The sequence below is a fragment of the Rousettus aegyptiacus genome, unplaced genomic scaffold, assembly GCF_014176215.1.
Source record: "Rousettus aegyptiacus isolate mRouAeg1 unplaced genomic scaffold, mRouAeg1.p scaffold_m13_p_6, whole genome shotgun sequence".
Taxonomy (NCBI): Eukaryota; Metazoa; Chordata; class Mammalia; order Chiroptera; family Pteropodidae; genus Rousettus; species Rousettus aegyptiacus.
The window spans coordinates 76209415-76235812 of record NW_023416309.1 but is presented as its reverse complement, the minus strand read 5'-3'; the positions used below and the strand labels follow the sequence as shown (position 1 = coordinate 76235812).

At 39.3% G+C, this 26398-nt stretch overlaps 1 protein-coding gene across 3 annotated transcripts in view; it reads right to left on the bottom strand.

Annotated features, from left to right (window-relative positions):
• The window catches only part of ZZEF1 (zinc finger ZZ-type and EF-hand domain containing 1), a 98829-nt gene that overhangs the window by 19984 nt on the left and 52447 nt on the right, over nt 1–26398 (bottom strand). For 2 of the 3 annotated variants that reach the window (XM_016138808.2, XM_016138809.2), the window contains exons 28-43: nt 24673–24766; nt 23454–23922; nt 22598–22762; nt 19539–19658; nt 18667–18828; nt 16954–17083; nt 15050–15188; nt 13305–13470; nt 12444–12706; nt 11288–11457; nt 8498–8648; nt 6993–7132; nt 6384–6661; nt 5530–5704; nt 4874–5006; nt 659–855 (exon numbers count right to left, since the gene is read on the bottom strand). In XM_016138808.2, the coding sequence (XP_015994294.2) occupies nt 659–855; nt 4874–5006; nt 5530–5704; nt 6384–6661; nt 6993–7132; nt 8498–8648; nt 11288–11457; nt 12444–12706; nt 13305–13470; nt 15050–15188; nt 16954–17083; nt 18667–18828; nt 19539–19658; nt 22598–22762; nt 23454–23922; nt 24673–24766 (2952 nt within the window). The remainder of the gene's footprint in view (nt 1–658; nt 856–4873; nt 5007–5529; nt 5705–6383; nt 6662–6992; nt 7133–8497; nt 8649–11287; nt 11458–12443; nt 12707–13304; nt 13471–15049; nt 15189–16953; nt 17084–18666; nt 18829–19538; nt 19659–22597; nt 22763–23453; nt 23923–24672; nt 24767–26398) is intronic. The other variant, XM_016138810.2, reaches the window with a different exon arrangement.

Here is a 26398-nt window from a genome sequence, read left to right as displayed (position 1 = left end):
AAACTGCAAATTCTCAGGGCTTGGGCCATAACTGAAATGCTATCTAGTCTTTCCCTGGCTTCTTCGCCAGTGCTTCCAAAGTCAAGAAACTAACAAAATTGTCAAATGAAATCCTTCTTTTATGGCTAGTTCTTTTAGGAAGATCATCCTAAAAGATATCCCTTCCTCCCCATCCTTGCCCCTCAGATAGTAAAAGAATCATGTTACCCAATGAGTCAAGGATTCAACTTGTCTGCTTCCTCCCACCCCTACTGCAGCTCTTCAACTTGTCTGCTTCCTCCCACCCCTACTGCAAACCTATTGCTCTAAGATCCTGTAGGATGCTAGCCCCCTTTATGTCTTCCCTTTATCTTATCCTGTGATAAACCAGACAGAGCTGTGGTTCAGAGGGAAGTGAAAAAACATTTGGTCCATTTGTGCCCATTAGGCAGTAGTACCTGGTTCCATGAAACAGTACTGGAAAACTACAGCAAATCAACTATAGGGAATATGCTGTTTCTCCTTTAAAGTTATTCTTGTACAAGGCCCCAACTGTTGCTAAAAATAATTGAGATCCTATGGTTAACCATCCATCAAAATCAGATGGCATTTCCTCCTAATTAATGCCCTGCAGATGTTAAGTCAGATTCATTAGGAAATGGAAGAAGCTCACCATTACCTTTAGTGTTTTATATAATCCCTTGAGGGCCAGAGACAGGACCCAAGTTGCTTCCACTGCCTCAGGACAATGGCTATCCATGCTGGTTTGTAGAAGGTGACTGGCAATAAAGGCAAAGTGCTGGGAGTATTGGCTCAGCTGGGCCTGAGAGTCACTGCATTCTTGTCCTCCTTTCTGGACCAGCTGGTAGTCCTTCACTGAAGAGTGATGTCATGCAGGAAAAGAAAGGCACCAAAAATACAGTTAATGCTTCCTGAAGCTGTTTCCTCCCCAATAATGTGCTTTGCTGAAGCAAAAACTGTAGATCCTAAAAACACAAATCTCCCTGGCTTTAAACTTAGCCGTTATATTTAAGGACAGCTTGCAGGTGAGCACAAAAATAGTACTGGACCACCTATCCACCAAGCAACGAAGAGAGGCAATTCACATTCCTACTACTATGTACAAACAGGCTGTCTCCAAAGGAAGACAAAAGCTGTTGAAGGAAGTTCTTAAATACAGTACATGAAATTCTTCTACTTCTAAATAAGACCGAGAAAGAGGGACAGGATTTGCTCTCCTACCTTAAACAACCAGAACAATGAAAATATATCAAACAATAGTTTTGGACATTGGGCAATACAGGACTATGATCCTTGAGAGAAGGGACATAAACCAACTGAGCCCTCCAATTCTGCGGGCTATCCAAAGATAATTTCCAGGCTGCAAAGCAGGGAATAAAAGTCCAAGCAGAGTCCAGCAATCTTAAAGAACTGAGGAGACAGAGGTCAGTGTTCAGGGAAATTAAGGCAGCTAGAATTTATGGGGCAAACTATTACAGAGAAGGGAGACACACACACACACACACACACACACACACACACACACACAGAGGGAGAGGGAGAGAGGAAGAGAGAGTGGGTGGGAGGGAGGCAGACAGACAGAGAGAATGGGAGACCTCTTTAGATATCCACAGAGGGTTCCTCATGAGTCTTTGGCTGAGTATTAATCTGCACAAATGTGAGAAGAAACTACCATGTTCTAAAAAAGAACTACCAAAGAGCAACAGGCAAAACAATTCTTGGTACTCACACAGAGCTAGGAATATTTTATCTTCCCACCAGTGAGAGTAGAAGTGTTCTAGTGAGAGCAAAAAAACTATTTGAGGACATAATGGTCGACATTTTCCAAAATTTAATGAAAACTGTAAACCTACAGAGCCAAGAGCTCAATAAACCCCCATACTGAAGAAACAAAAGAAAATTATGCCAAGGCACACCATAATCAGATGCTAAAAAGCAATGATTAAGAGAAAAATCTGAAAACTGGTCAAAGAAAGAAGACATATTATGAAGAATAACAGAGAATAATAGCAGACTTTGTGACAGAAACTACACAAACCAGAAGAAAATGGATCAATATCTTTAAAGTATTCAAAGAAAAACTCTCAACCTAGAATTTTTTAAACCAGCAAAATTATCTCTCAAAGATAAATTTGGTTTGGTAGGACAAACCAAAACAAAGATTTCGTAGTAGCAGATTTGGACTATAAGAAATGTTAAAAGAAGTTAACCAGGCCAAAGAAAAATGATACCAATGGAAATTTGAACCTACACCAAAAAATGAAGAGCACCAGGAATAGTAAACATGTGGCTAAATATAAAAGATATTTTCTCATTTTTAAATCTCTTTTTAAATATCTGACTTTTAAAACAAAAATGTTTTGTGAGTTTTACTTCATGTAGAAGTAAAATTTGTGACAAGAAAAGGATGGGGGATAGAAATATAAAATCTATAATGTTTCTTTACTATATGTGAAGTAGTATAACACTATTTGTAGGTAGACTATGATGAGTTAAGGGTGTACATTATTAACCTTAATGCAACCACTAAAAAAAAAAAAAATTAGATACAAGCCAGTATTGGAGATAAAATGGAATTAATTAAAATTAAAAAAAAAAAACCAGCCACACAAACAACTCAATCCAAAAGAAGGCAGAAGAGTAAAAATAGGAACAAAGAACAGATGAGACAGATAATTATAAAAGCAAGAAGACAGTAGAGTTAAACTCAACCATTAAATGGAAATGGTCTAAATATCTGAATTAAAAGGCAGGGATTGTCAGATTGGATTAACAATGAAGACTACCCTATGTGCTATCTATAAGAAATCCACTTTAAATGTAAAGACACAGGCAGGTTAAAGTGAAAAGATGGAAAAAGATATACCATGTAAACGTTAGTAATTAAAAAAAAAAAAGCTAGAGAGGCACATAAAAAAGATTTCAGAATAAGGAATATTATCAGGGATAAAAAGAGACACTTCATAATGAAATAAAAAATAAACATACACAAAATTACAGTTGGAGACTTCAACATTCTCCTTCAGTAACTGTTAGAATGGACAGAAAATCAGTAAGAGCTTAGATTACTTGAATAATACTATCAACTGACTTGACTTGTCATCTAAAGGACACTCCAACAATACAGTAAATGTTTTCTCTTCAAATGCACATGGAATCTTATTCAAAACAAACCAAATTTTGGACCATGAAATAGTTGTAATAATCTTAATAGGATTAAAGTCATGTTCATAAGATGTTCTCTGATCACAAGGGAATTAAACTTGAAATTAGTAACAGAAAGATATTTTGAATATATCCCAAATATTTGGGAATTAAACAACAAACTTTGAAACAATGCATAAAATAAAGATAAATAGATCACAAGATAAAGAGAAAATATCATGACTTGAATGAAAATGATAATACAATATATCAAAAATTATAGGTGTGGTTAAAGCCGACCTAGAAGGAAATTCATACCATTAAAATGTTTCTACTAACAAAGAAGAAAGGTCTATCACAAATCAGTGATTTAGATTTCTACATTAAAAAACTAGAACAAGAAAAAAGCAAATGAACCCCAAAGCAAGAATAAGAAAATGAAAAATGATAAAGAAAACAATGAAATAGAAAACAGAAATAATAGAGAAAAATCAATGAAATCAAAAGCTGATCCTTTGAAAAGAACAAATAAATTGATAATTCTCTGGTTAGATGGTTTAGGAAACAAAGAGAAGACACAAATTACCAAAATCAAGAATGAGAGAAGGCAGCTAATACCCAATGCCAGGCTAAAAGAAATTAAAGACCTAAATTTTATGAGACCTAAATTTATTCCCTAAATATATGGAGAGATATACTATGGTCATGGGTCAAAAGACTCACTATTGTTAAAATGTCAGTTCTCCCCAAATAGATCTACAGATTCAATGCAATGTCAATCAAATCCCCAGCAGGTTCTTTAACGGAAACTGATAACTGATTCTAAAATTTATATAAAAAGGCAAAGGAATTAGAGTAGCCAAAGCAATTTTGAAAAAGAGTACAAAGTTGGAGGACCTGATTTCAAGACTTAGTATAAATCTACAATAGTTAAGACAATGTGGTTTGAGTAAGGACAAATATATAGATTAATGAACATAATAAATTCATAAATACACACACACATATATGTGTCAATTAATTTTCAACGAAGATACCAAGAAAATTCAATGGAGAAAGAACAGTCTGTTCAACAAATGGTCCCAGAACAACTAAACATTCATATGCAAAAAAAAAAAAAAAAAAAGAAAAAAGAAAAGCTTGATCTTTACCTCATACCATACACAAAAAATATAGTACAGACAGTGCCTAATTCTGAAGCTTAATGAGAAAGCAGATTATTTCAGGAGCAGAACTGAGTACATAATGGTCAGATACTCCAGATTGTTTGGGATTTGGCAAATTAAGTCAAAAGAGCACTTATGATGATGTACTTTCACTGTTCAGTTGCTGAAACAAAATGGAAAGTGACATCAGTGCCAATACAATTAATCAAAGTATTTTACATTCATGTAGGCATCTGACTCCATAATATGTTAAATTACCCATTATAAAACAAATGACACTGGCAAATGAAAAAATTAAATGTTCAGAATCTAAACATCTGGCTAACCAAAAAACACAGAGCCACATACATAAAATAACAGGATGAAAAAGGCCTTCAAATTTATCCCAATTCAACCACATCATTTCAGAGATGAGAAAAAAGAAGCTCAGGAAGCTGTAACTTGTTTGTTGTTGTTGTTTTTAAATCACATGAAGGGGAAAGAACCAAGGTATCATTGATTTTAGAGTATGCAGGGATTAGACAACAACTTCTATTCTTAGAAGAAATAATTATGCTTGAGACCTGTTTTCCTTTTCCGGGTTTTGACATCGACGATTACAGCCCTGTTTTTCTCAGTCAAGTGCTTCAAGATGATCACATTATGTGGTTCATTGGCATTATCCATATAAACACAGCGGGTCCCCACACAGAGAACCTGGAAATTGAAAAAGAGAAACAGAAAACGCAACTCAAACAGCACATAGAGACAGGAAGGAGCACTTATACACAAGCCGAAAGTTCCTTCTGCTTGTGCTCCTGACTTCAGGGATAGGGTTCTTCTCATCTCCCGACACAGGCCTGGCACAGAATTTGTTTACGTGCTTACTGGATGAAGAAGCCATCATTTCACAGTCCTTTCTGTCCCAACCAATTGAGAGACATGAAAATTAGAAATGAGATCGGGATTAATGCCAAAGTAAAAAACAATTATACTTTGAAGTGCTTTGTAATTTATTAGTTACCTATTATTCAAAGCCATCTACTGGCTAATGAAATGAACAAATGGCTAAATTGTTAAAAATGCAAGTTGAACAAATCCCATAATCTTGAAAATGTACCAATATTATAAAAGCAAATTATGTAACTGAGGGGAAAAAATTGCCAAGATATATGCTATAGAGACTTCGATATGTGTGATGAAGATCGAAAGAGGTGGCCGGGCCTTCGGAGTGATGTACCTGGGGGAAGCCGACCAGCACGAGCAAGGTGAAGATGTTGGTGTGCTTCAGCTGGAAAGGCAACTGCTTGATGCAGTGATCTGTGAAGGTGGCAATGACGTCACGCCACAACGGGGCACTGTTCAGTGACCGCAGGATCTCAGCCATGGAGCATGCCCAGTCCAAACCCACTCGGCTGGAAGGCAAGAGCTCCATTAGGTGGCAATGCACAGGCTCTAAACTCAACACATCAGAGCTTGCTCCACTCCAAGGCAGACCCAGAAGCATGCCAAAGAGCCATTCATTAATTAGTTTTAAAACTACCAGAATGATGCTTTTCATATAATGGCAAGTGGGAAAAAAACCATGATCTGTTACTTATATATTCAGCCCATAGCTATGTTTTTAAAAATCTCTATAAAAAGTTACACATGTATGTGTGCCTGTGTACATTCACATCAGAAAAAAAGCTTGGAAGGAAATATATTAAAACAGCATCAGATGTGTTAATATGGTACAAGCCAGGGTGATTTTTCTGTTTTCCAAATTTGGTATTGTGATTGTTACTTTTATAACAAAAACAGACCTATTTTCTTCAACCACAAAGCCCACACTTATTGCTCTCAGGAAAAAAACAAACCGGACTATGTGTCATCAGAGAGTTAAATCAGCAGACAGTGTCCAGACTGCTCAGCTGTTTTAATGTGGGTTTTAAGCATAGTTTTAATGTCTGTTGACAGAATTACTAATAAAACTAATTCTATTCTTACAAAAGATTCCCAGACAACAGTACTGAAGCACACTGAAATTAATCAAAGCCAGACTACTGACTTAAAGACATGAACATCACGGTAGGGTAGAATGGGGGTGGCTACCTGTCCAGACATACAGCTCCCAGGCTAAAGAGCAGGTGGGTAGTCTTCCAACCATCTGGCACAATGGAATTGTCCCCTGCTGCAAACAGGTTGTGTTTGGCTGAGAGGACCTTGATCACTGCAGCATCTACCTCTGCTGGTAAAAGGCGGAGGATTAACTGGCCGAGAAGACCCAGGGTGAGATGGTAGGTTTCATTCAGGTGGCCTGCGTTTGAGATGACAACCTGAAACATGAGTGGGAGGACATGCTCCAGGTCTATCAGGGGGACAGTGGGATCCTGCCAAGAGAGGGAGAAAAATCTTTTCAATACAAAATCTATGTAACTATACCAACTAAATACTTTATCCCCTTCATGTATTATTTATAACTGGCCTAGTGCCAAAGGAATTACACAGTGTCTTTCATTAATAGTTTATGTACAATCAATTGTAAAATAAACATTCTCAGGTATTATCTTACAATCTTACTTCTAATTTATAACCATACTCTCAGGCATACACAGATGACTGCTACTAATAGTTGGTTTCAGTATGTGGCTTACAAAAAATTTTTTTTTCTATGCATAACACCACTCCTCTTTGAAAAAGAAAATGCCATTTTTCTCTTACCGACTTTAAGGGTGGTAACATGGCTGCTAGTAATCCCAAAATCCTCTTCTGGGAACACTCAGCAAACACCTGCTCAGGGCTTGGAGTAACTGCCTTTTCCTCAATGAGCTTCTGAGATGACACTTCTGAATTTTCGGCATCTGAGTTGCAAAACACCAAACTTTCAGATTTTGCCAGCTTCTATTTATGTTTGAAGAGGCAAGTAAACCACTGTACTGTCCCTGTGCTGCTACAGAATAAAGCTGGGACTTTAAAAATCTATTGCTGAACATGCCTTGCTCCAGGGGCCTACCCTAGTCACCCTATTTAAATGTAGAGCCTGCACTCCCATCTTTCCCAGCTGCTTTGCACACCCCAAAACCTTGACCCTCCTCTTTTGTGCTCATAATATTTAACTACATTTAATATACCATATAATTACTATTTATTGTCTATTGTCTGTCTTCCCTTCTAGTTTTTCACTTTTTTCGGTGATGTATCAAAAGCACCTAGAAATGTTTCTGGAGCATGGCAGGTACCCAATAAATATTTGATGAAGGAATAAACTATATAGGAACCAGGATGCTGATCCTCAGTGGAATCAGACTAGAGTAAACTTGATTGACCTGGATCAACACAGAGTATCAGACTGTTTTCTGGAACTTAGAATCGTACACACTGCAGAGATGAGCATCAGCCCTTTCTGAGAGCTGACTCCACAGAGGAGGATGCCAGGTACTCACTCTTGCCTCCATTACAAAGCAGGCCTCCCTAGGCTGCCCTAAGGAGGAAGCTGAGTCTCTTTAGCCCACAGCATCGCCATCTCTCAGCTCATCAATCCTCCTACAATGCAGCTCTGACCTTGCCTGCCACTCCTATTCCAGGCAAGCATCTGAAGCTCTCCGCAGCAGAGCACCTCTCCAGTTTTACCTTTCGGTGTTCTGCTCTATCCCTACACACCTGCCAGAGGCCTTCTCCCTGCATTCATCTGGGGATTCCCCGTTCTAGAGCCTTTGTTTGCATTGTTCTTTCTACCCTGAAAGCCCTTTTCCACAGCAGATCCTAACACTTTCAGGGTCCCCTTCAGCCCTTCCTTTATAAGGCTTTATATAAATATAACTCGTTCCAGTTAAACATCAGTCACTGTTAATACCACGTACACCTCTCTTCTGGACAAAAATCACATTCCACCTCAAATTACAATTATCTTTGCCTTAAATTCCCCAAACTATAAGCTCCACAAGGGCAGGAGCTGTGCTATCTGTTTGACTTGGTTCCTATTTCATTTTCAGAGATTTAGCACAGTGCTTGGCATACAGAAGGCATTTAGTAAATTAGGGAATATATAAGGTAAAGTGAAGGAAAGATGACTTTCAAAGTGTTATCAGTGCCATCTGATAGTGAACTGAGAAACCATGTACCCTTTGTTTGCTGGCCAATTTTAAATTGTGCAACAATAGATCAGTGACGGGTATGTGTGCATTTTAAGATTAAAGAGATCAAGCAAATGGTCAGACAGTCTTTACCTGGAAGTCCTATAGGTGTGCTACCATCTACAGACGAGTCTGAAATTTGAGTCTGGCATGAAGGATCCTTCATTAATAATACACTTCCATCTGCCTTATTTTTCTGCTTGCGATCCAAGTGTCTGACTTCCTTATAAGAAACTCTCTTTCCCTAGAAACAAAATGCGAGTGTAAAAGAATTAAGGTTTGTTATTACTAAAGTTTACTCATTAATACTATAATACAACTTTTTAAATCATTAGCCAATCTGTCTTCACAGACTAAAATATTTTAGAATTCCATTAGAAAATATCCCTCATTTCCAATGATAAATCTATACTCCAAGACAGTAATCATTGCATCACATCCCTCAAATATCTTCCAAATGCTCTTTTGTCAGAACCTGGAGTCGCAGAAGCAGTGGCTCCATTATAAATCTCTAATACATTCTATTTAGCTTTCAGAAGCCAAGTATGGAAAACTCTTCTTTTGGGGGTGGGGGAAAAAAAACCAGTAGAGATTTCATTCTAACACACTAAGCAGGATTATACTTTTGAGAATTCTGTTTTGGCAAGGAGACTTATTAAGGGGGCCTCACTGGAGCTGTGAGGGTTTTCTGGGATCAGGAATTTGGCAGTGAGCTGCCTAGACTGGCAGGGTGATTGATAGCCCTCGGCCTCCATTTCCTCGGGAGTCACATAGGCTTATACATGGAAAGTAGGTCACACAGGAAGTCTTCTGTGCATGGGAGGGGCACCCCAGCTCCAAGAGGTCTGAGAAGATCAGGAAGCTTTGGATCCAAAGGTGGAGTGTTGTACACCACCAACGCTCATGGGAAGATCCTGACATCTCCCAGTGACATCTGGCTTATCCTCCCCTCTCTGGATACTGCAGCCTCAGCATTAATCCTACCCTCAACCTACTCCTAAGAAAAAAAAGTGGTTATTAGATTGCCCTAAGAGGGGATCAAGACTGAGAGAGCCACTTGTTAAAAATGTACCCTCTAAAAAGACTTCTGGTACCATACTCTCTGTACCATGTGAAAATAATGTAATTCCAAAGTTCTGGCTAATCACTTTAGTCTTGATTTTCTTTCCTGTCACTACAGGACACTAGGAACCAATATGTCACCCAAGGGGGTTTCAATACAGGCCTGAGGCCATTGTAGACAAAATTTCCTAGATGATACCTCTGGCTAAGCTGGTTTCTTGGTTGTTTAAAACAAAAAGTATCTCTAGTCACTGGAGGGAAGGAGGGAAGATACTAAGATTGGCTATAAACATGTGGGAATTCAAAAACAAATGATTTGTACTCAGGGCCCAAATGAGATATAGTCTTTGACAGGGCCCTGATAGTGGGAACATTCAGGTTCTGTTATGAGGACAGGGCTGGAAAGTGCAGCTTTACTAGAAGATGAAGAGACTGAGTCAGAGCCCGGATACCCTGGGTGCACCTCGATGTTGATGAGAAGGGGCACCAAAGGGTGGGGACACCTCAGGGGAAAATTAATGCCCTGGGAGCTCCTTGGAAAAAGGCTGATTCCAGTTCCCAGACAGAGGAAGCCCAAATAAGCCCGAAACATCTTTTTGTATCAAAAATAAAGGGAGTGCTCAAAGAATAATGGAGATATCAAAGGACACAAAAGCCAGCTGGAAGGAGATTTCACTGGCCGAATATGGGACAATTTGAGGATCAAAATAAGTAATGAGAAGTACTAGATTTCCATCTATTGAATAAAAAAATATTTTACTGAATAGATTCTGATATGAATAATGAATCAGTAGATAAATAGGGAGCACAGTTCTCATGGCATAGTATATGGTGCTGGGAGCTCACAGGAAGATTCCCAGGCTCAAAGGTCAAGACGGCTGATTTATCCTTTCTCTGCTGATAATGTTCTCTCTGCTTCACCATAATGTGTGGATGGTTAAAATGTTACCTGGAGAGGGGTTTTATGCTAAAAAATGTTGACACCTGAGAGACAGGTCTGAAGATTGGTATGTCACCTGTCTTGTGTTAGCTCTCTGGCTAAATGAAGCTAAAAGAATTTTCAAGTTTTTGCCAGCCCTCTGCTTTTGTATTCCTCTAAATGACAACGGGATCTGGGTGAACTATTACCACCATGTGGGGGATCCTGAACTGGTTAACATGACAGAGAGGGCAGAGACATTAGCAGCTCCTGAGGCAAAGTCAGGGGCATTATCAGCATCAACTCCAGCTTTGGAAGCAGCATCACAGAAGCTATGCTGTGCTCTCTCACAAAACTATCTTTAATGTCACTATCACAGGTGACACCTGGATCCAGAAAGGTTTTTCTTCTACTTATACAAGTTTATGAAAACTACTTTGTCTACTTGGTAAATACTAGCACTGTCACCTATTTCTTGGCTGAATATAAAAACAGCTTCATATATACAATGTTCACCATAGGCCAGAAACTAACCTCCTTAGGTGCATAACCTTGTTCAATTCTTATAAAAACCACCAGGAGGAAGGCAACAGGAGTAGTTAGCACTGATACGAAACTTACTTGAACACTGTTTTAAGCACTTTATAGACATTAATTTAATGTATGCACATCTTCACAAAAACTTTATGGAATAGGTATTTAGTATCACTCTATTTTACGGATTAGAAAACTGAAGTGAAGAGACTATCATAATGTGTCCAAGGTCTGACAGAGTGCAGATCTGAACCCAGGCAATCTGGGTCAAGAATCTGTGCCCTTAATCTCTCTGCTCTGCTCCCTCCTATGAATGGCTCTCTCTAAGTTCAACCTGTGATTCCGCATAATAAAGAATTGTTACTTACATTATAGTGCACAAAAGGGCCCAAATCTGACAGTTCCTCAGCACCCTGGACAGCTTCCTTCTCTAACTGCTCCTCTGATGTTCGGGTGGGCACAGTGACTGGTGGGGCCTGATTTTCTGGAGTAGAGTCACCTTCTGGCAATATACCAAGAAGAGCTAGAGCTTTAAGACCTATATGGAAAGCAAACACAGAATGACTCTTTTTTATTCATTCATTTGTTCATTCATTAACAGCAGAAAAGAAAAGCTTTATTAGATGAGAAAGTACACTTTCAGACATGGAAGTGGGCTTGAGCTAGAGAAGCATGGCTCAAAGGCCAAAAATTTTATAACATGGGCTATTTCTTGTAAATGCCAGAAATCACTTTGCTACTATATGAAATAGATAGCTGTGTTCTCCACAAACCCAATACAGACCTCCCTGGCTATCTGGATCTATTCAGCTCCTGATTTTGGATACCAGAACTTTGGATAGCGAGGGATACCTGTACTTTATTGGCAATAGAAGGCAAGAGGTACAATAGGTTTGTCTATTTAGAAAATCGTAAACGTTAACATTTTATAGCAGCCTGACACAACTAGATTTCTAAATCCTCACTGGCAAATAGGTAACAAAATAGCTCTGAAGCACTGGTACCCAATACAGTTCTGATTTCCCTAATGTTTACTAGAATGGGGAGTCCATTATTCTGAAAGGAACTTAAATGTCTCAGAAGTTTAATAGTCATGTTATTTTCTCCTTAATACCCCCCTTGGTAAAGTCAAAATCATCTAGATATTTTATTGGTCAAACTATCTTCATTATAAATATGTTTGTGTGGAAGTAGATTTACACTCCTGGTTAAAAAAAGGCTGAATTCCTTTGGCAAAGTTAAGTCTGATAGATGCGAATACAAATACTTCATCCATAGATATCAAGAGTCTTAATTATTAATTTTTTAATTTTCATGTAAATATTTGAGAGAAACTAAATGTTACCTTAACATTTCTGTCAAATGCATTTGGGAATGTAAAAGAAAATTCCACACCAGGATGAGCACTTCTTGTGGAAAGCTAGATGTTGTGGCCTCTAAACTGAGCATAATACTTCTGTTGAGGCTTTTCTTTCACAAGCAGCTGAGGGGTTGGTTTGATTTCCATATGTGAGGAACAATTACCTTTTCCCTGGTGAGCTTTCATGAGGCAGCCCCCGACAAGTTGCATGCACTGGCTCCGCAGGATGGTGGCACTGCTGTGAGCCTGGGGATCCAGCTTTTCACCATTTACTTCCTCTGAGCTGGCCAGGTGGGCGCTATAGAGAGCCAAGGCAGCAAAGAGCAGCCAGGAATAGTTGTGGATGTAGGGCTGGATGAGCCTCTGCCGGTCGCTGATCCGGATGGTCACCATTGGATGGGCCGTAATACTGTGGGTAGGCAAATGGCTGCAAGGCAAGACATTTTTAAGGTCGACATATCTTTGTGAGGCTCCAAAAAAGAGAACAGGGCCTCAGGGGTGCACATGAATGGTCACAACCGGGCATTCATTACTCTAAGGCTGTGGTTATTGAAAAGTGAAAGATAAGTAGAGGTCCTCGCCCAAAAAAGTGAACACACATAAACACTGTACATTTCATTTCGGAATTTCACAATCCCCAGAAGATTGTCTATGGAAGCCAGAAGATGTAAGAATTCCTTACTGGGAAATTTTGCAGGATGTACTTATAGCATTTTGGTAGTGTGAGAAATTGCCCATAATTTTAAGAGATGGATATGAAGTATGTAGGAAAGAAATGATTTAGGGTCTGCCATTTGCTTTAAAATATTTTAATAAAGGAAAAAAAAGAAAGAATAAGCTAAGCACACATAGCAAAATCTTCCTAACTGTTGAATCTGGGTAATAGGTATTATGGGATTCACTGTATTAGTTTCTTGTGGGTATGTTTGAAGTTTTTTATAATGAAAGGTTTTTTACTATTAAAAAAAAAAGCAAAGGAATACGTGAAGAAAAGGTTACAGAGATAGAGGTCATTTGAGACATACCCATAGGAATATTTCTTTGCTGCATAGCATCCATAGCAAAGATCAAAGTCATCACACACATTGCAATTCATCCTCCGGCCTATGATCAAACCCTGGCAGTGGTCACAGGTAAACTCCATGTTGACCATTTCATGGTCATCTCCGTGGCCCTCAGGCTTCACCCCACCTGGGGGAAAAAATAATGTGAGGTGGATTGGGCAAAGGGCTATTAGAAGGGCTACTTCCAAACCCAAACCAACCCCAGAAGCAGAGCTGTTCTTGATTTATTGCTTAGGACATCAGGGGCCATAGCCATCTTCTGGAGACCAGGGTGTTCTGCCCAGAGGCTCTGAGCATATGAGTTCTCAGCACAGAACTCAGCAATGGTACTGTGGGCTGCCCCCACCCCCCACCCTTCTCCAGCACAACACAAAGTCTGATCAAATATATTACCAAGACCCATCATGACCATCATTTGGCAGACACAAGTCTACACGACAACTTGTGAGCTATCTCCCATGACCCCTCCTCTGAAAAATATTAAGCATCTACTGTGTATTCGTGGTAACAAGCACTGAGGATTGATTAGGCTTTTGTTCTTACTTTTTCATTCCAGAATCAAAGATGAAAACAGACTTCATAACCGCAGACCCAGTAAATGAGGAAGACTGTTAGTCACTAAAGAGACTAACTGCTCTGGACATCTTCTCACTCTAAGTCCAATGAGTCCCCAAACATTGTCACAGACCCTGCTTACTGTTCCTCATGCCTGACCCACTTCTGTTCTCACTGCCACAAATGTAGCCCAGGCTCTAATCCCCTTGTCACTACTGATTAATTTCCTAAGAGAAACTCTTATATGGACAGAATTGCCTTCTAGCGTAGCTCTGATCATGTTAATACCCTACTTGAAAAACCTTCCTCACTATCTAAAGACTCAAATTCCTTAGCCTAGAATCTCAGGGTCCCACAGTCTGGGCCCTACATGTCCCAATGCAGCACTCAGCTGGACACTTGAATGTGTCTCTCTAAACATACTATAGAAGCTCACTCCTCTGTCCCTAGACTTGCTCTGCTTTGGATGGTGACCCGCTTTCCAATATTTCCTTCACATCATCCAGTTCTTCCTTCATAGATCATTTCACATCCCACCTCCTCCACAAGCCTTCCCTGCAACAGTGATTGCTACTATTACCGAACTTTTCCAGAATAATCTATACTGCTCATCTTTAACTCAGCATGTACATTCTTATGCTGGAATAGACATTTTGTGGGCATGTCCAGTCTCCTGCTAAGCCTGTAAATAATTCCAGGCCAGGGGCTGTATCTTTTATGATTGGGCCACATACCCAAAGAGCACTTAACTGCTCACCACAGTCAGTCTACCTTACCTCAGCGCTGACAAGTCAAGAGTATTAAAGAATTTTTGAAGTTTGCTTTATGTGTGCGTGTTTTTACTACTTAGAAACACTGCATGATTTAGAAGGAAAAATAATTTCCTGAGAGCTCAACTGAGGGTACATTCAGCAGTCCTGAGTGTTTATCAAGTACCTACATCTACCATGATGGAAGATGGAAGCAAGTCTGGTAACAGCTCTGGAACTTATCATCCAGTTGGGGAGGTAAAGCTCACATGTGCCAACAAGTCAGAGAATACCACTGGGCAATGTTTCACTTAGTACATGAGATTTTTAAAAATGACAAAATCACAGAGATAGACACGATTATTGCTTTTGGGTATGGCATACCCATACCATAAAATATACCTAGGAAGCAAGTTTTGCAGAGATCCATGTCACTGCACTGCAGGCACCGGTAGCGATGCCAGGGGGCAATCTCATCACACCCATCACAAGAGATGTCCACATTTAACAGGTCACAGTAGCGAGCAATAAACATGTGCATCTGTAAGGTGAAATAAACACAATTATCCAACAGACTTTCTGATATGGCCACTATTCATTAATCAATCCATCTTTTAATAGGTACTTAAGATATTCCAAGCACTGTAGTAGGTGCTTGCACTAGGAAACGAAGGAGCTTAGTGTCTAGTTGGGAATCCCCTCAAGAAAACAGATGACACCATACGGTATGGTATAATAAGGGCTTTTTGAGAGGCACATTCAGGAGGCTGAGAGAACACAGTAGGGGGATATCAGTGGGTGTTAGGAAGGTCAGGTTTTTCAAACTGAGATAATTCTTTAGTTGTGACCTGAGGGACAAACAGGTATTAGTTTGGTGGGGTTAGGAGTGGGGGCATGCCAGATAAAAGCATTAACAAGTTCTACTGGAGGTAAAAGGGAGCAAGATGGTGGTTCATGTAACTAGCAATAATAATTCAGTATGTAGAACACAATACAGAGTGGGGATAACTAGATAAAGTTAGAAAGGTTAAACCACAAAGCACCTCCAATGCTAGTCTGAGACATCGACCATTTTTAAATAGAAGATTAATGCAATCAATTTGAGCATTCTTTAAGTTCCTCTAGCTACTGAGTGAAAAATGGACTGAAAGGGGCAAGATGTGAGTCAGAGAAACTGACTATGATGGACACTGTTAAAGTAACCCCATGGCAGGTGATAAGGGCTGGACTGAGCAATAAGTGAGATGGCAAAGGGTAGGCATATTTAAGAGATATTAAGAAGGCACAAGTAGGAAACTTGGGGACTGGATATAGGTGTCAGTAAAAGAGAGATGTCAAGAACACCACCCAGATTTCTGGCTTGGGTGCTTAGTTGAATAAAGGTGGTTTCACAGAAACAGGAAACACTATAAAAGAAGCACTGTTTGCCGGCACTTACGAAAAACTTTCTGGGGAGATAGTAAGGGCACTGTTTCATGAGGAAACAAATTGCTTTTACTGGAAAGTACGTAGAGGCTATAGTATAGTTTATTTTTATACCCTAGAAATATAGGAAATAAATCACTAAGTCACCATATAGTAATAGATCAGAGCAAATATGCCAAGTCACCTTAGCACTTAAGAATGGCTCCCAGTATGACTTTGACAAACACAAGAGAAAAATTCCAAAGGTCAAGTTGGTGTGCTCTGTCTAAGCACCACAGAGGTGCTATAAAAGCAAAGTAACTGGCACATAGTAGGTGTGCAATACTAAGAAAATTAATGAATCTGAGGCAGCAGATGCCTGGCACAATGTGATGGTGACAAATAAACCCCTAATGTGGAGATGGACACGACAGGCTATCTGAGCCTGACGCCTTTACACATCTGAATCATGTAACTCTGATTCTGTGTACACATGGCTGCTTCCATGTTCATCAGGCAACCTTTGGATCGCAACATGACTTCCCATGATGCTTGCTTGTAGGAAGAGAATGTACTGCACCAAGGACACCAGGGACCAGGGCCTTCAGCAATTCTATTTCTTACTGTAAATTAATAAACTGGCAATTAACACTACGTTTCACCTTTATGAGCCAATTTTCTGTGAGCCTAGATCTATAGGAGAAAGCCACTCTGAGTGTGATCCAGTCAGGATTCGGGGCCCCTCAGGTTAAAGACCAGACTCAGTGACAATGAACTCACTAAGGTACTACCTGCCACCTGGAGCCATCAAGGGAGACAGCCTACTGACACTCCCCCAAGCAGACTCTCCTCTCCAAATTCCTAGCTAATCATTTTGGTTTACTCTAGTTGAGAGGTCTTACTTTCCTCTGCTTCTCTGGATCTTCCTGGGCTATTTTTTCATACCAGGCCTCAAACATGCCATCCTGACACTCATCCATCCATTCTGAATTCTGTTTGGCATCAGCAAGCTCATCTTCTTCACTCCATTGGCTGAAAGAAGGACATAAAGAGAGAAAAGCATGCCTTTCCCAACAATCCAGGAAAGTGCTGGTTAGCAGACTCTGTGTCCTATGGATCTAAGATGGGGGGCATTTTTAAACTTCTGAGGGGAAGAGGCCAATTTAGTTTTCAAAGTCCCAAGTTTTGCCAGATATCTGATAAATAAAAAGGGAGAAGCCCTTTCCAAAGCAGACTACAATGGGTAAGGAACTAGAACTTAAAAGGTTGTATCTACATGGCATAATTCTATTTGACAACCATTTGTGGTGAACCTACTATGTGCCAGGCACTGGAGCCAAATAAAGTGATTTTTTTTTCTTAAGTCTGATTTTGTCATGCTCAGCGCACCCTACTGGTATCAGCACGAGAAGAAAATCAGGAGACCCGGGGGCTTCAACTCTCCCACTAGCTGCTATAAGACTTTGACACAGCCAGTACTCAGTCCTGGTCCTCAGTTTCCTCATTTTAAGTAGAGTTTCATACGGATAATCTCATACACTCCTTAGATGCAAAATTGTGAATTTTAGTTTATAGTTTAGCAACCAAAAATTTAAATACAAAAGGATTTGCTTGACAGCAAATGCCAAAAAAATTATCAACCGACAAATACACATTTGTTCATTCATGCATTCTGACAAATTGACTTTAGGCGTGCTTATACTTCACTCTGGGCTAGGTGCTATGAGGGATTGGGAGAGAAGGGTGTGGTTCTACCCCCAGGACTCATGCAGGTGCAGACAAAGCTTGCAACGAAGAGGAGACTGAGAGCTGAAGAGCCAGTGTGCTAATGCCACTGTCCCCCTCAACTCCATGCTATGTCCCCTCTTGTCAGCCAAGAGCGCCCTCTGACGATCTAACAGCAGGGCAATGACCGAGGTTTGGTAACCAAGGGGATAGCTTTGATTCTATCCCCTTTTCCAAGAATATCTTTTCTGGGTGCAAATTGTTCCAGTGTTGACTCATTTATTGTTCCTAATTCTCTCCTCTTGCTTTTCTTCTCCCATTCTCTTCTCATTTCTTTTCTACCTACATAAGTGGTTAATGGGTAAGTGGACTTGAGCAGTGTGGAGAGATACTTAGAAAAGTGCAAAGAGAAAAACCTTCGCATACTATTTTTTTCTTATACCTAAGTTCTTATAATATGCAAGAGATTACAGTGGCTAAAATCTCATATACATATAACAAAAAGATATAGAAAAGACTCTGCAATTCAACAAACTATACTAGAGTCTCCAAAAATGCAGAGGATCCTCATCCTCCAAGTTTATAACGCAACCACAACCAACTTACATACATTATCCACGCACCAGGCATTGTTCGAAACATTGAGAAATAGAACTCATTCATTCTTCACAATAGTCCTAAGGTAGGTGCATTATCTTTAGCTCTAAAGATGAGGAAACTGAGGCACAGAGAGGTTAAATAATTTGACCAAGGTCATCCACCTAGTATGTAGTAAAGCTAGGATGTTACAGAGAGCCTAATTCTAGAGTCTATGCTCTGAACCCCTATGCTATGATCCCTGTATTTCATAATCTACTTTAGGAGTGTGGGGTGCAACACTGTGTCCTTACCTGATCACACTGTCATGGACACTTATATTTTCTTGTGACATTTTCATAAGGAGATCTGGTAACTGAATGTCAACGAAGAAGGCAAGATCACTGGGTTCCCAGCCCATATCCAAAAGATGAAGTAGGGCTGTCTGAATGTAGGATAAGGCAGGCAGCAAGGATCTAAAAAGGCCGTGAAGGTGCAAGTTATCAAAGCTGCCCATTACCAACAGAGATAACAGACACAATGCAAGTCAGAGACCTGGTCTGATCGGGAGTAGAAAGCACAACGTACTCCAGATCGCTGGTTCGGGTTCCTTATAAGCTCCTTTCAGGTTTCTCATACACCATACAAACCCTCTTCAATGTATAGCTTAAATAAAAGAGTTCTGAAAGCAAAGAATAAGTTTTCCACCCTGCCGGGACTACCCTAAGGGACATCTGAGGGTAAAGGACTGAGTAGTAAAAGTTATCTCGATAAACAGCAACAGGGCCAGCCCCAAATTAGCCCAGGTTATGCAACTTAGATACAGAAAAGAACCATTTAAGGTTTATGTCTAAACCACTAACTATTGAGGAAACTGGGGATTGGCTGTATAACTTGTTTTAAAACTGAACATAATACATCAAAAACTGAAAATAATAGGTTACAAATTCTTAGATAAACCAAGACACAACTCCTTTAAAAAACTGTACACATACAATATAGAAAAAAGGCTAGGAGAAAATATACTAATAAGTTAACATTAGTAATTAGCTCTAGATGGTCAGATTAGGGGTTATTTTCCCTTTTACTCTTTGTACTTTTCTATATTTTCAACACTGAATATATCTTTTAAAATCAGAAAAAAATAGAAATACTGTTTTCTCTAGAAATTATAGTTATCCAGTACCTGTCATTTATGCTACTAAATCCTTTAATTGCTTTGACCAAAAAAAGAACAAATTGATAGTAAGTGTCTCGAATTTCTTTGTGTAGATCTGCACCACAGCCCTCCAAGTGTCCGAAATAGCTAGAAACAGGAAATCATCAATCACTTAATTGTCAAAACATCATTTACTTAATAAATATCATTCTTTACATGAAAAAGAGCCAAAAAGCAGCAAGCTGAATGAACTGGCACAGAAGCTTAAGTAAATGCAAATACAATAACTTTAAAAAGTAACAAGCAAAACAGCAAATTTCTTCATCTGCCTAGGTCAAGAGTGCTACCCAAAGCGGTATGGAAATATCAGTATCTATCTTCCTTTGTTAACATAAAAACCATCCCTCCTGCTACTGCCTGAATGCCAGATCCTGTTTTTTTATTATTTTTTTTAATTAAAAATTATTGGGGCAACATGAATTAATAAAATTACCTCATTTAATTCTCTCCATGGTCATGCCCACCCCTCTGCCTTCCTTCATTGATGGCTTCAGCACCAATCTCATTGTCTTTTCTACCTTAATCTTGTCACCCTGGAGACTTCAACCCATGGAAATGATGCCCAGGTCCCTCTCTCCCTGGATTCTCTGCCATCTTCACCTCCAATGATCTTTTCTTCTCACCTCTCAGCCATCCCAGCCTGATGGTCACTTCCTTGACTTTGTCATCCCAGCAGCAGCATTAATTCTGAAATCTTGACTTCAGAGCATTACACTGACCATGACCTCTCATCCTGCTCACCTACTCTGGTACCCCTACAACATCCTTTTCAATCCCAGTAAGCCCCACCCCAGGATGCTGTCTCGTGTTCATTATCTATTACTTCTGCCACACTTTCTCTTTGTTCCATATTCAGCTTAAATTCCAGTCTATTGCCATAATCACACCTTAGCAATCGCCAACTCTCTTGCTGCTCCCTTCCCATTCCCTGCCCCCACGTACTTAACTGAGAAATCTTTTACCAAATCAAAACACCTAAGTGTTGTTAGAGGAAACACCACACACCAAGGTGACTAGTTATCACTTTAAATTCACGACTATAATTCTCAAATAAGCACTCAAATTTGTCAAACAATGAGACTGGTTTTCTCAATTGTTATTACTATTTAAAACCTTCCTGCTTTTCCTTAAGCGGCCATTATCTTCTCTTAAACCTTCATTTTTAGCTGATGACTATCATCTTATGTTTTAAAAAATAGAAATGATCACAGAGGAATTCCCCTATCTTTGTACCAGCCAACTTGCATCTCTATCCCTGCTGTGTTTTCTCTTGCTACCACAGATACAGTCTCCCTGGCTCTGTCAAAGGCTGATTTCTCTAGTTATGCAACTGCGACTGGATTGGTCCCTCTCTTCCTGCACCAAGTTTTCCTCATTACTGACTCATTCCCACCAGCATACAAATATACTCCAAAGCTTCTTAAAAACCCTCCATTGATCCCACATCCTCATCAATTCTACTCTGGTCTTCTACTCTCCTTTAAGGATAAATTTCTTGAATAACGTCTGTAGCCTCTCTATCACACCTGCATTCTCTTCTCAACCCAGTCCAACTGCGCTTTCAGCCCCATGGCTCCAATAAGACTTTATCAAATCTACTGTGTTCTTTTCTCACATAACCTCTCACATCAGCATTTGACACAACTGGCCATTCCTATCTTTTGAGATACATTCTTTTCTTGGTTTCTCTGACACTACAAATCCCTGGTTTCTGTTCTTCATAGACACTTCTTGATTTCCTTTTCCTGGATGTGAAAGAAGCCATTCAAACTTAACATGGCCAAAACAAAACTTCTCATTTTTGCCCAAATCTGTTTCTTCTATACTCTTCCCCTCCGTAAAATGCATCCCCATCTACCCAACTTGCTCAAGACAGACTCCTAGGACTTTCTTTCCCCATGATTCCTTTCATTTACCCTCTACATCTAATCTATTAGTAAGTCCTGACAATTCCACCTCTAAAATATATCCTGAATCTCATCCTTTTCTCTCCATCTACAGTACTATTCCCTAGTCCAAACTATTACCATCTCTTGCCTGGACTACTGTAATAGTCTCCTAACTGCTTTTCTTACTTCCATTCCTTTTTGAACATTAGCCAGAAGTATCTTTTATAAAAATAGATCACAGTAAGTTTGTTCCTCCTGGGCTTAAAATTCTTTAGGGGTTTCCCATCTACGACTCAGTATAAAATCGAAATACCAGACATATCTTATAAAGGCTTCCAAGATATGGCCCTGTCTAATTTTCTGAACTAATTTTCTCTCATTTCCCCCTCTCACTCGGGCACACTGGCTTCCTTTCCGTTCCCTGGGCTAATCTTCCACCTTGTGGCCTTTGTGCTATTCCTTCTGCCTTTAGTGCCCTTCCCCCTGATCTCAGCTGGTCATTCATCTCTTTGTTTACATGTCATGTCCTCAGCCTGCCTTCCCTGACTACCCAAACTAGGTCACAGGTCACTCTGTATGAAATCACCTTAATAATACCACTATCTGACTATATATCTATATCTATCTATTTATCTATCTATATTTTTTTTATTGTCTTCTCCTCCTTAATATTATACAAGCTCTATTCAAGGATCTTGTCTGCCTTGCCCACTGCTGTATATACAACACCTAGGGCAGTGCCTGACATAGTCATCGCTCAGAAAATATTTATTGAGTGCAGGTTAGAACAAACTTGTTAAGTACTTAGACTAATGTTATCACTATAAATGAGCAGTAAATTTAGCTCACAGCTTCCAGGAGCCAAATGATGATTATGGGTATATGAGAACTACAATCTTCATTGTGTGGTAAAATAAAGCTGATAAACTCATCAGGAGGAATAAATATGTTCCTGGTATTTACTGAGTAAAAGAACAGAATATAACCCATTTTTCCTTAAGATAGGAGAATGAATTAACTAAATACATAAATTTGTTTCCTTCGTGAACATTCTAGAATTATTAATTAGAGAAGACAATAAGAATTTTTTAAATAACACCTGCTTATTTTCTTTGCAAGCTTGTCATTTGTACTTACTTGGTAAACTCTTTCTGGCAGGTCAGAAGTTCCAACAGAAAAAGTATATAAGGCGGATGGAAGCAATGAGGCTGCCCAAGGGATTCTGCACAATACTGAATTATCCTGAGAACTTCTAGGATGCTCTGGGCCTGGGCTTTCCTCAAGGAAAGAACCTTTACAACACTGGAGACAGAACTCAAGTCAGGAACACCCAGAAAACTCTTGAGCTGGGGCAGAAAGAAAACATACCCCCACCCAAGTTCTGATGTCATATTAATACAAAAGAAATGGTACTGTGAGGTATCAGAAATATCACTCAGGCATGATATCAATATGTTTGCTACTTTTTGTCATTACTCAGTGGCATTACTAATCAGTTCACATCAACGGTCCAGAAGCCCAACAACCCATTTGAAAAAACTAATTAATTAAAAAAAAATTCTGATAGCTTTACTTCCCCATAAAGACAAAGCCTTAATTCTTAGGACAGGAAATTAAAACAGGCAATGCTTCCAGAGGTATAGGCCCACTGACGAGTAATTTTGACAAAAAAATATCAAATTCTAAATTTCTACCAGGGTTAAAGTAAGACAAATTTATAAGTGGCAGCTACAGAAGGAAATGTTTCTTTTTTCATCCTAATAGGACATTATTGAGATATAATTTACATACAGTATTATATACAAATCTTAGGTGAAGAAATACTTCTTTAAAAAAAAAAACACCAATTTTTTTCCTCGAACATTCTAAACAAATCTTGATTGACCCTTCAAGTATTATTCACTCATTTTTAACATGTACTTCAAGCCTTTGACCAGATTGGGTACCTACGGCTTGGAAAAAGAAAGTGCTGAAAAGGTCACTCCTGGCTTACCTCTCGTGGGAAAGTGACTGATCTTTGATGAAGTCCATGACATCCTTCAACACGGGGTATTTCTCTTTCACTGTAGGCACTGTTCTGGCCTCCTCCACTGATCGAAAGGAGAGCAACCGGAGTCGCCCTCGGGTGAAAGGAGGCCGCCGGGTGGGAGTTGAAGGTGATGAGGGTTCTTCGGCTGTGGCAGAGGACACTTCTGTGGCAAGAGGGCCACTGCTATGTGGTGGCTTCACCTGGACATCCGCTCCAGGACTCCTGTCTCCCGCAGCAGGGGGAGCTGCTTCAGTGGGGGATGCTGAGGCTTGGAAATGCTCTTCCACCACAGAGCTTGTCCTCTGGCGCTTGTTAAGTGGCTGTAGATGATCAGTTTCATCTGTAGTCACCAACCTGTCACAGCTTTCTTTTGAACTTATACCCATGGGCAAAAATTTTAGTAATAGAAGACTCTTCTGAATACATTCTTTTGCTAAGTGCAAAAAGCAAGAAAAATAATAGAAAAAAGTAAAAAAAAGAAAAAAGTTAAAATTAAACTAATTGCCTAGTTTTAAAGAGAAAATTACCCATTTAAATTCTATAATCGAGGACAAGAAATACCTCCTTTAATACAGTGATATACGTTATCTACTGGCAGAACAAAATCAAATTTTATTTAATTATACAAACTAAAATCTTCCCAACACCATCAGCACATTTAACAATTTTTTTATCACAGGCATTTTCAAGCATCTATAGAGAGAACAGTGTAAGGACTCCTCCATATACCCCTCACCTGGCTTCAACAGTTATGAACAAAAGGCCAGTCTTATTTCACCCCCACCCACTCCCCACTCCCAAGCAGATCCCAGAAATCACATTATTTCAACTGTAAAAACTTTAGTATATTTCTCTAAAAGAAAAAAAATTATTTTAAAAAATAACACAACCACGACATCATTTAAAAAATTAACAGTAATTACTTAATTTCATTGAATACTCAATGTGAGCATACTTTCAAAACATGACAACATGTAGTTCCAAAAGTATCTGATGCCTCTGAAGAGAAACAATTCGAAAAAAGTAAAAGGGAACATTTCCACATCCTTGGAAATCACATTTAGTGCCTGTGCTATTTTCCCCAGGTCAACACAGCTTCAACTAATCTAGATGATGGGTCACTGGTTTTCTATGAGATGGAAACAGAAGGCCAAATAATGGCAACTGGAGTCAGCACACTCACCCAGGCTCTCAGGGTTCGCCTCAGCAGCTTCTGACCCGTGTTTTTCTTCTGCCTCATTCCCCAGGCTCATTAGGGACTTCTGCTTCATCTCTAACTGAAGAGAGGATTTGAGCCACATAATTAGGCTATCCAGACAGGGCAGCATGGGCAGCCACAGCAAACTACTTCAAAAGCACACAGTGTTGAGGTCATGAAAAACTTTATAGTTTTTGTCCAGCTTATGAGGACACAGGGCTGAGCTGCTTTTGGTAGTCCTAGAAGTAATCCAGCCTATGAAGCTATCTAAAGTATATCTGTAAAACTACCTTCTTTTCAACTATACATTATTTGGGAGAAGTTTGTACCCATAACCATATTATTTAAAAAATTCTAGAATACTGGAGCTGGAGGGGCCCTTACCTAAACCTGACCTAGTATAGCTAAAGTGGAGGTCCAGAGAAGTGAAGGGTCTTGCAAGGGTCACAGACCAATTTGCTGCAGAGATTGGACCAAAATTTGATCTCTATTCTACCCAGAATGAGGGGACACCTCTAAGAGATGCTGACTGCCAGGCAAAGAATGGTGCTCTTAGAACCAGTGCAGGCAATGGTCACAATGTAGGCCGCAGTGCTGCCAGCCCAGGCAGAAGGCCATGTATGTGATGTATGAGAGGCCAAAGTCTTGAAGAGAAGGCTGGCATCTAGTTCAAAAGTTAGCAGTCTGTCCTATGTTAAACCAGAAGCACAACCTACAATGTGCCTTGTCAATTGCCAAATCCTTTTTTACTTGAACTGTCTGTGGTAGCTGACTTTATCAGACACTTTTTCTTAATCTGCTATTACTGCCTTGGTTCTCTATCAACACACTCCTGTGATTCTCCTCCTATCATTCTGATGATGATACCTTTTAGTTTCTACTGAGAGATCCTGTTCATTTTTGGTCTCTATCTATCTATCCAGTATTTCTGAGTACCAACTATATTTTAATCACCATGGATCTTACCCAAGGCTGTCTGTTCCTAGATAAACTCATACATTTTTAAAAAAACTATTACCAGTGATTTAAAGTTATCCTATCTTGGCCTTAACATTTCCATGAAGTATAAGCCATTTCGATTTTTCATATTTACTAAATTCTCCAGCTAGATATCTCAGATAACCTAGATGTCTTCTTACACAACATGTCCCAAACTGAACTTACCTCCCCACTCCTAGATCCAAGACCATTTTTATTATTCTGGTTAATGCTTTTACTACCCACCAAGTCACTCAAACCAGGACCATGGGAATGGTCCTAAATTTCATCCTCCTGTTCACCACTCAAATCAATTGCAAAGTCTAATTATTTTATTTTCTAAATAGCAGAAGCCACCCATATCTGATTATCACCATTAGTCTCCTGCTTTCAATCTCATTATTCATCCTCTACTTAAAGATTTTTTCCCCAATTACTTTACAATATTTAAGATAATTGTAAATATATAAAAAATAATACTGATATATAGGTATTCATTTACATGCCTAAGAAATGAAAACAAATCTCCTGAGTTTGGTGCTTATCATTTTCATGTATTTGTATAATTTTGCTACACATTTATGTATATAACATATAGATTTGTTTTATGTTTAAACTTTATATAAGAAATATACTTATGCATTCTTCTACAACTTGCTATTTTTTGCTCATCATCATTTTTTGAGTACCATTCATGCTGATACATGTAGCTCTACTTCATTCACTTTCATTG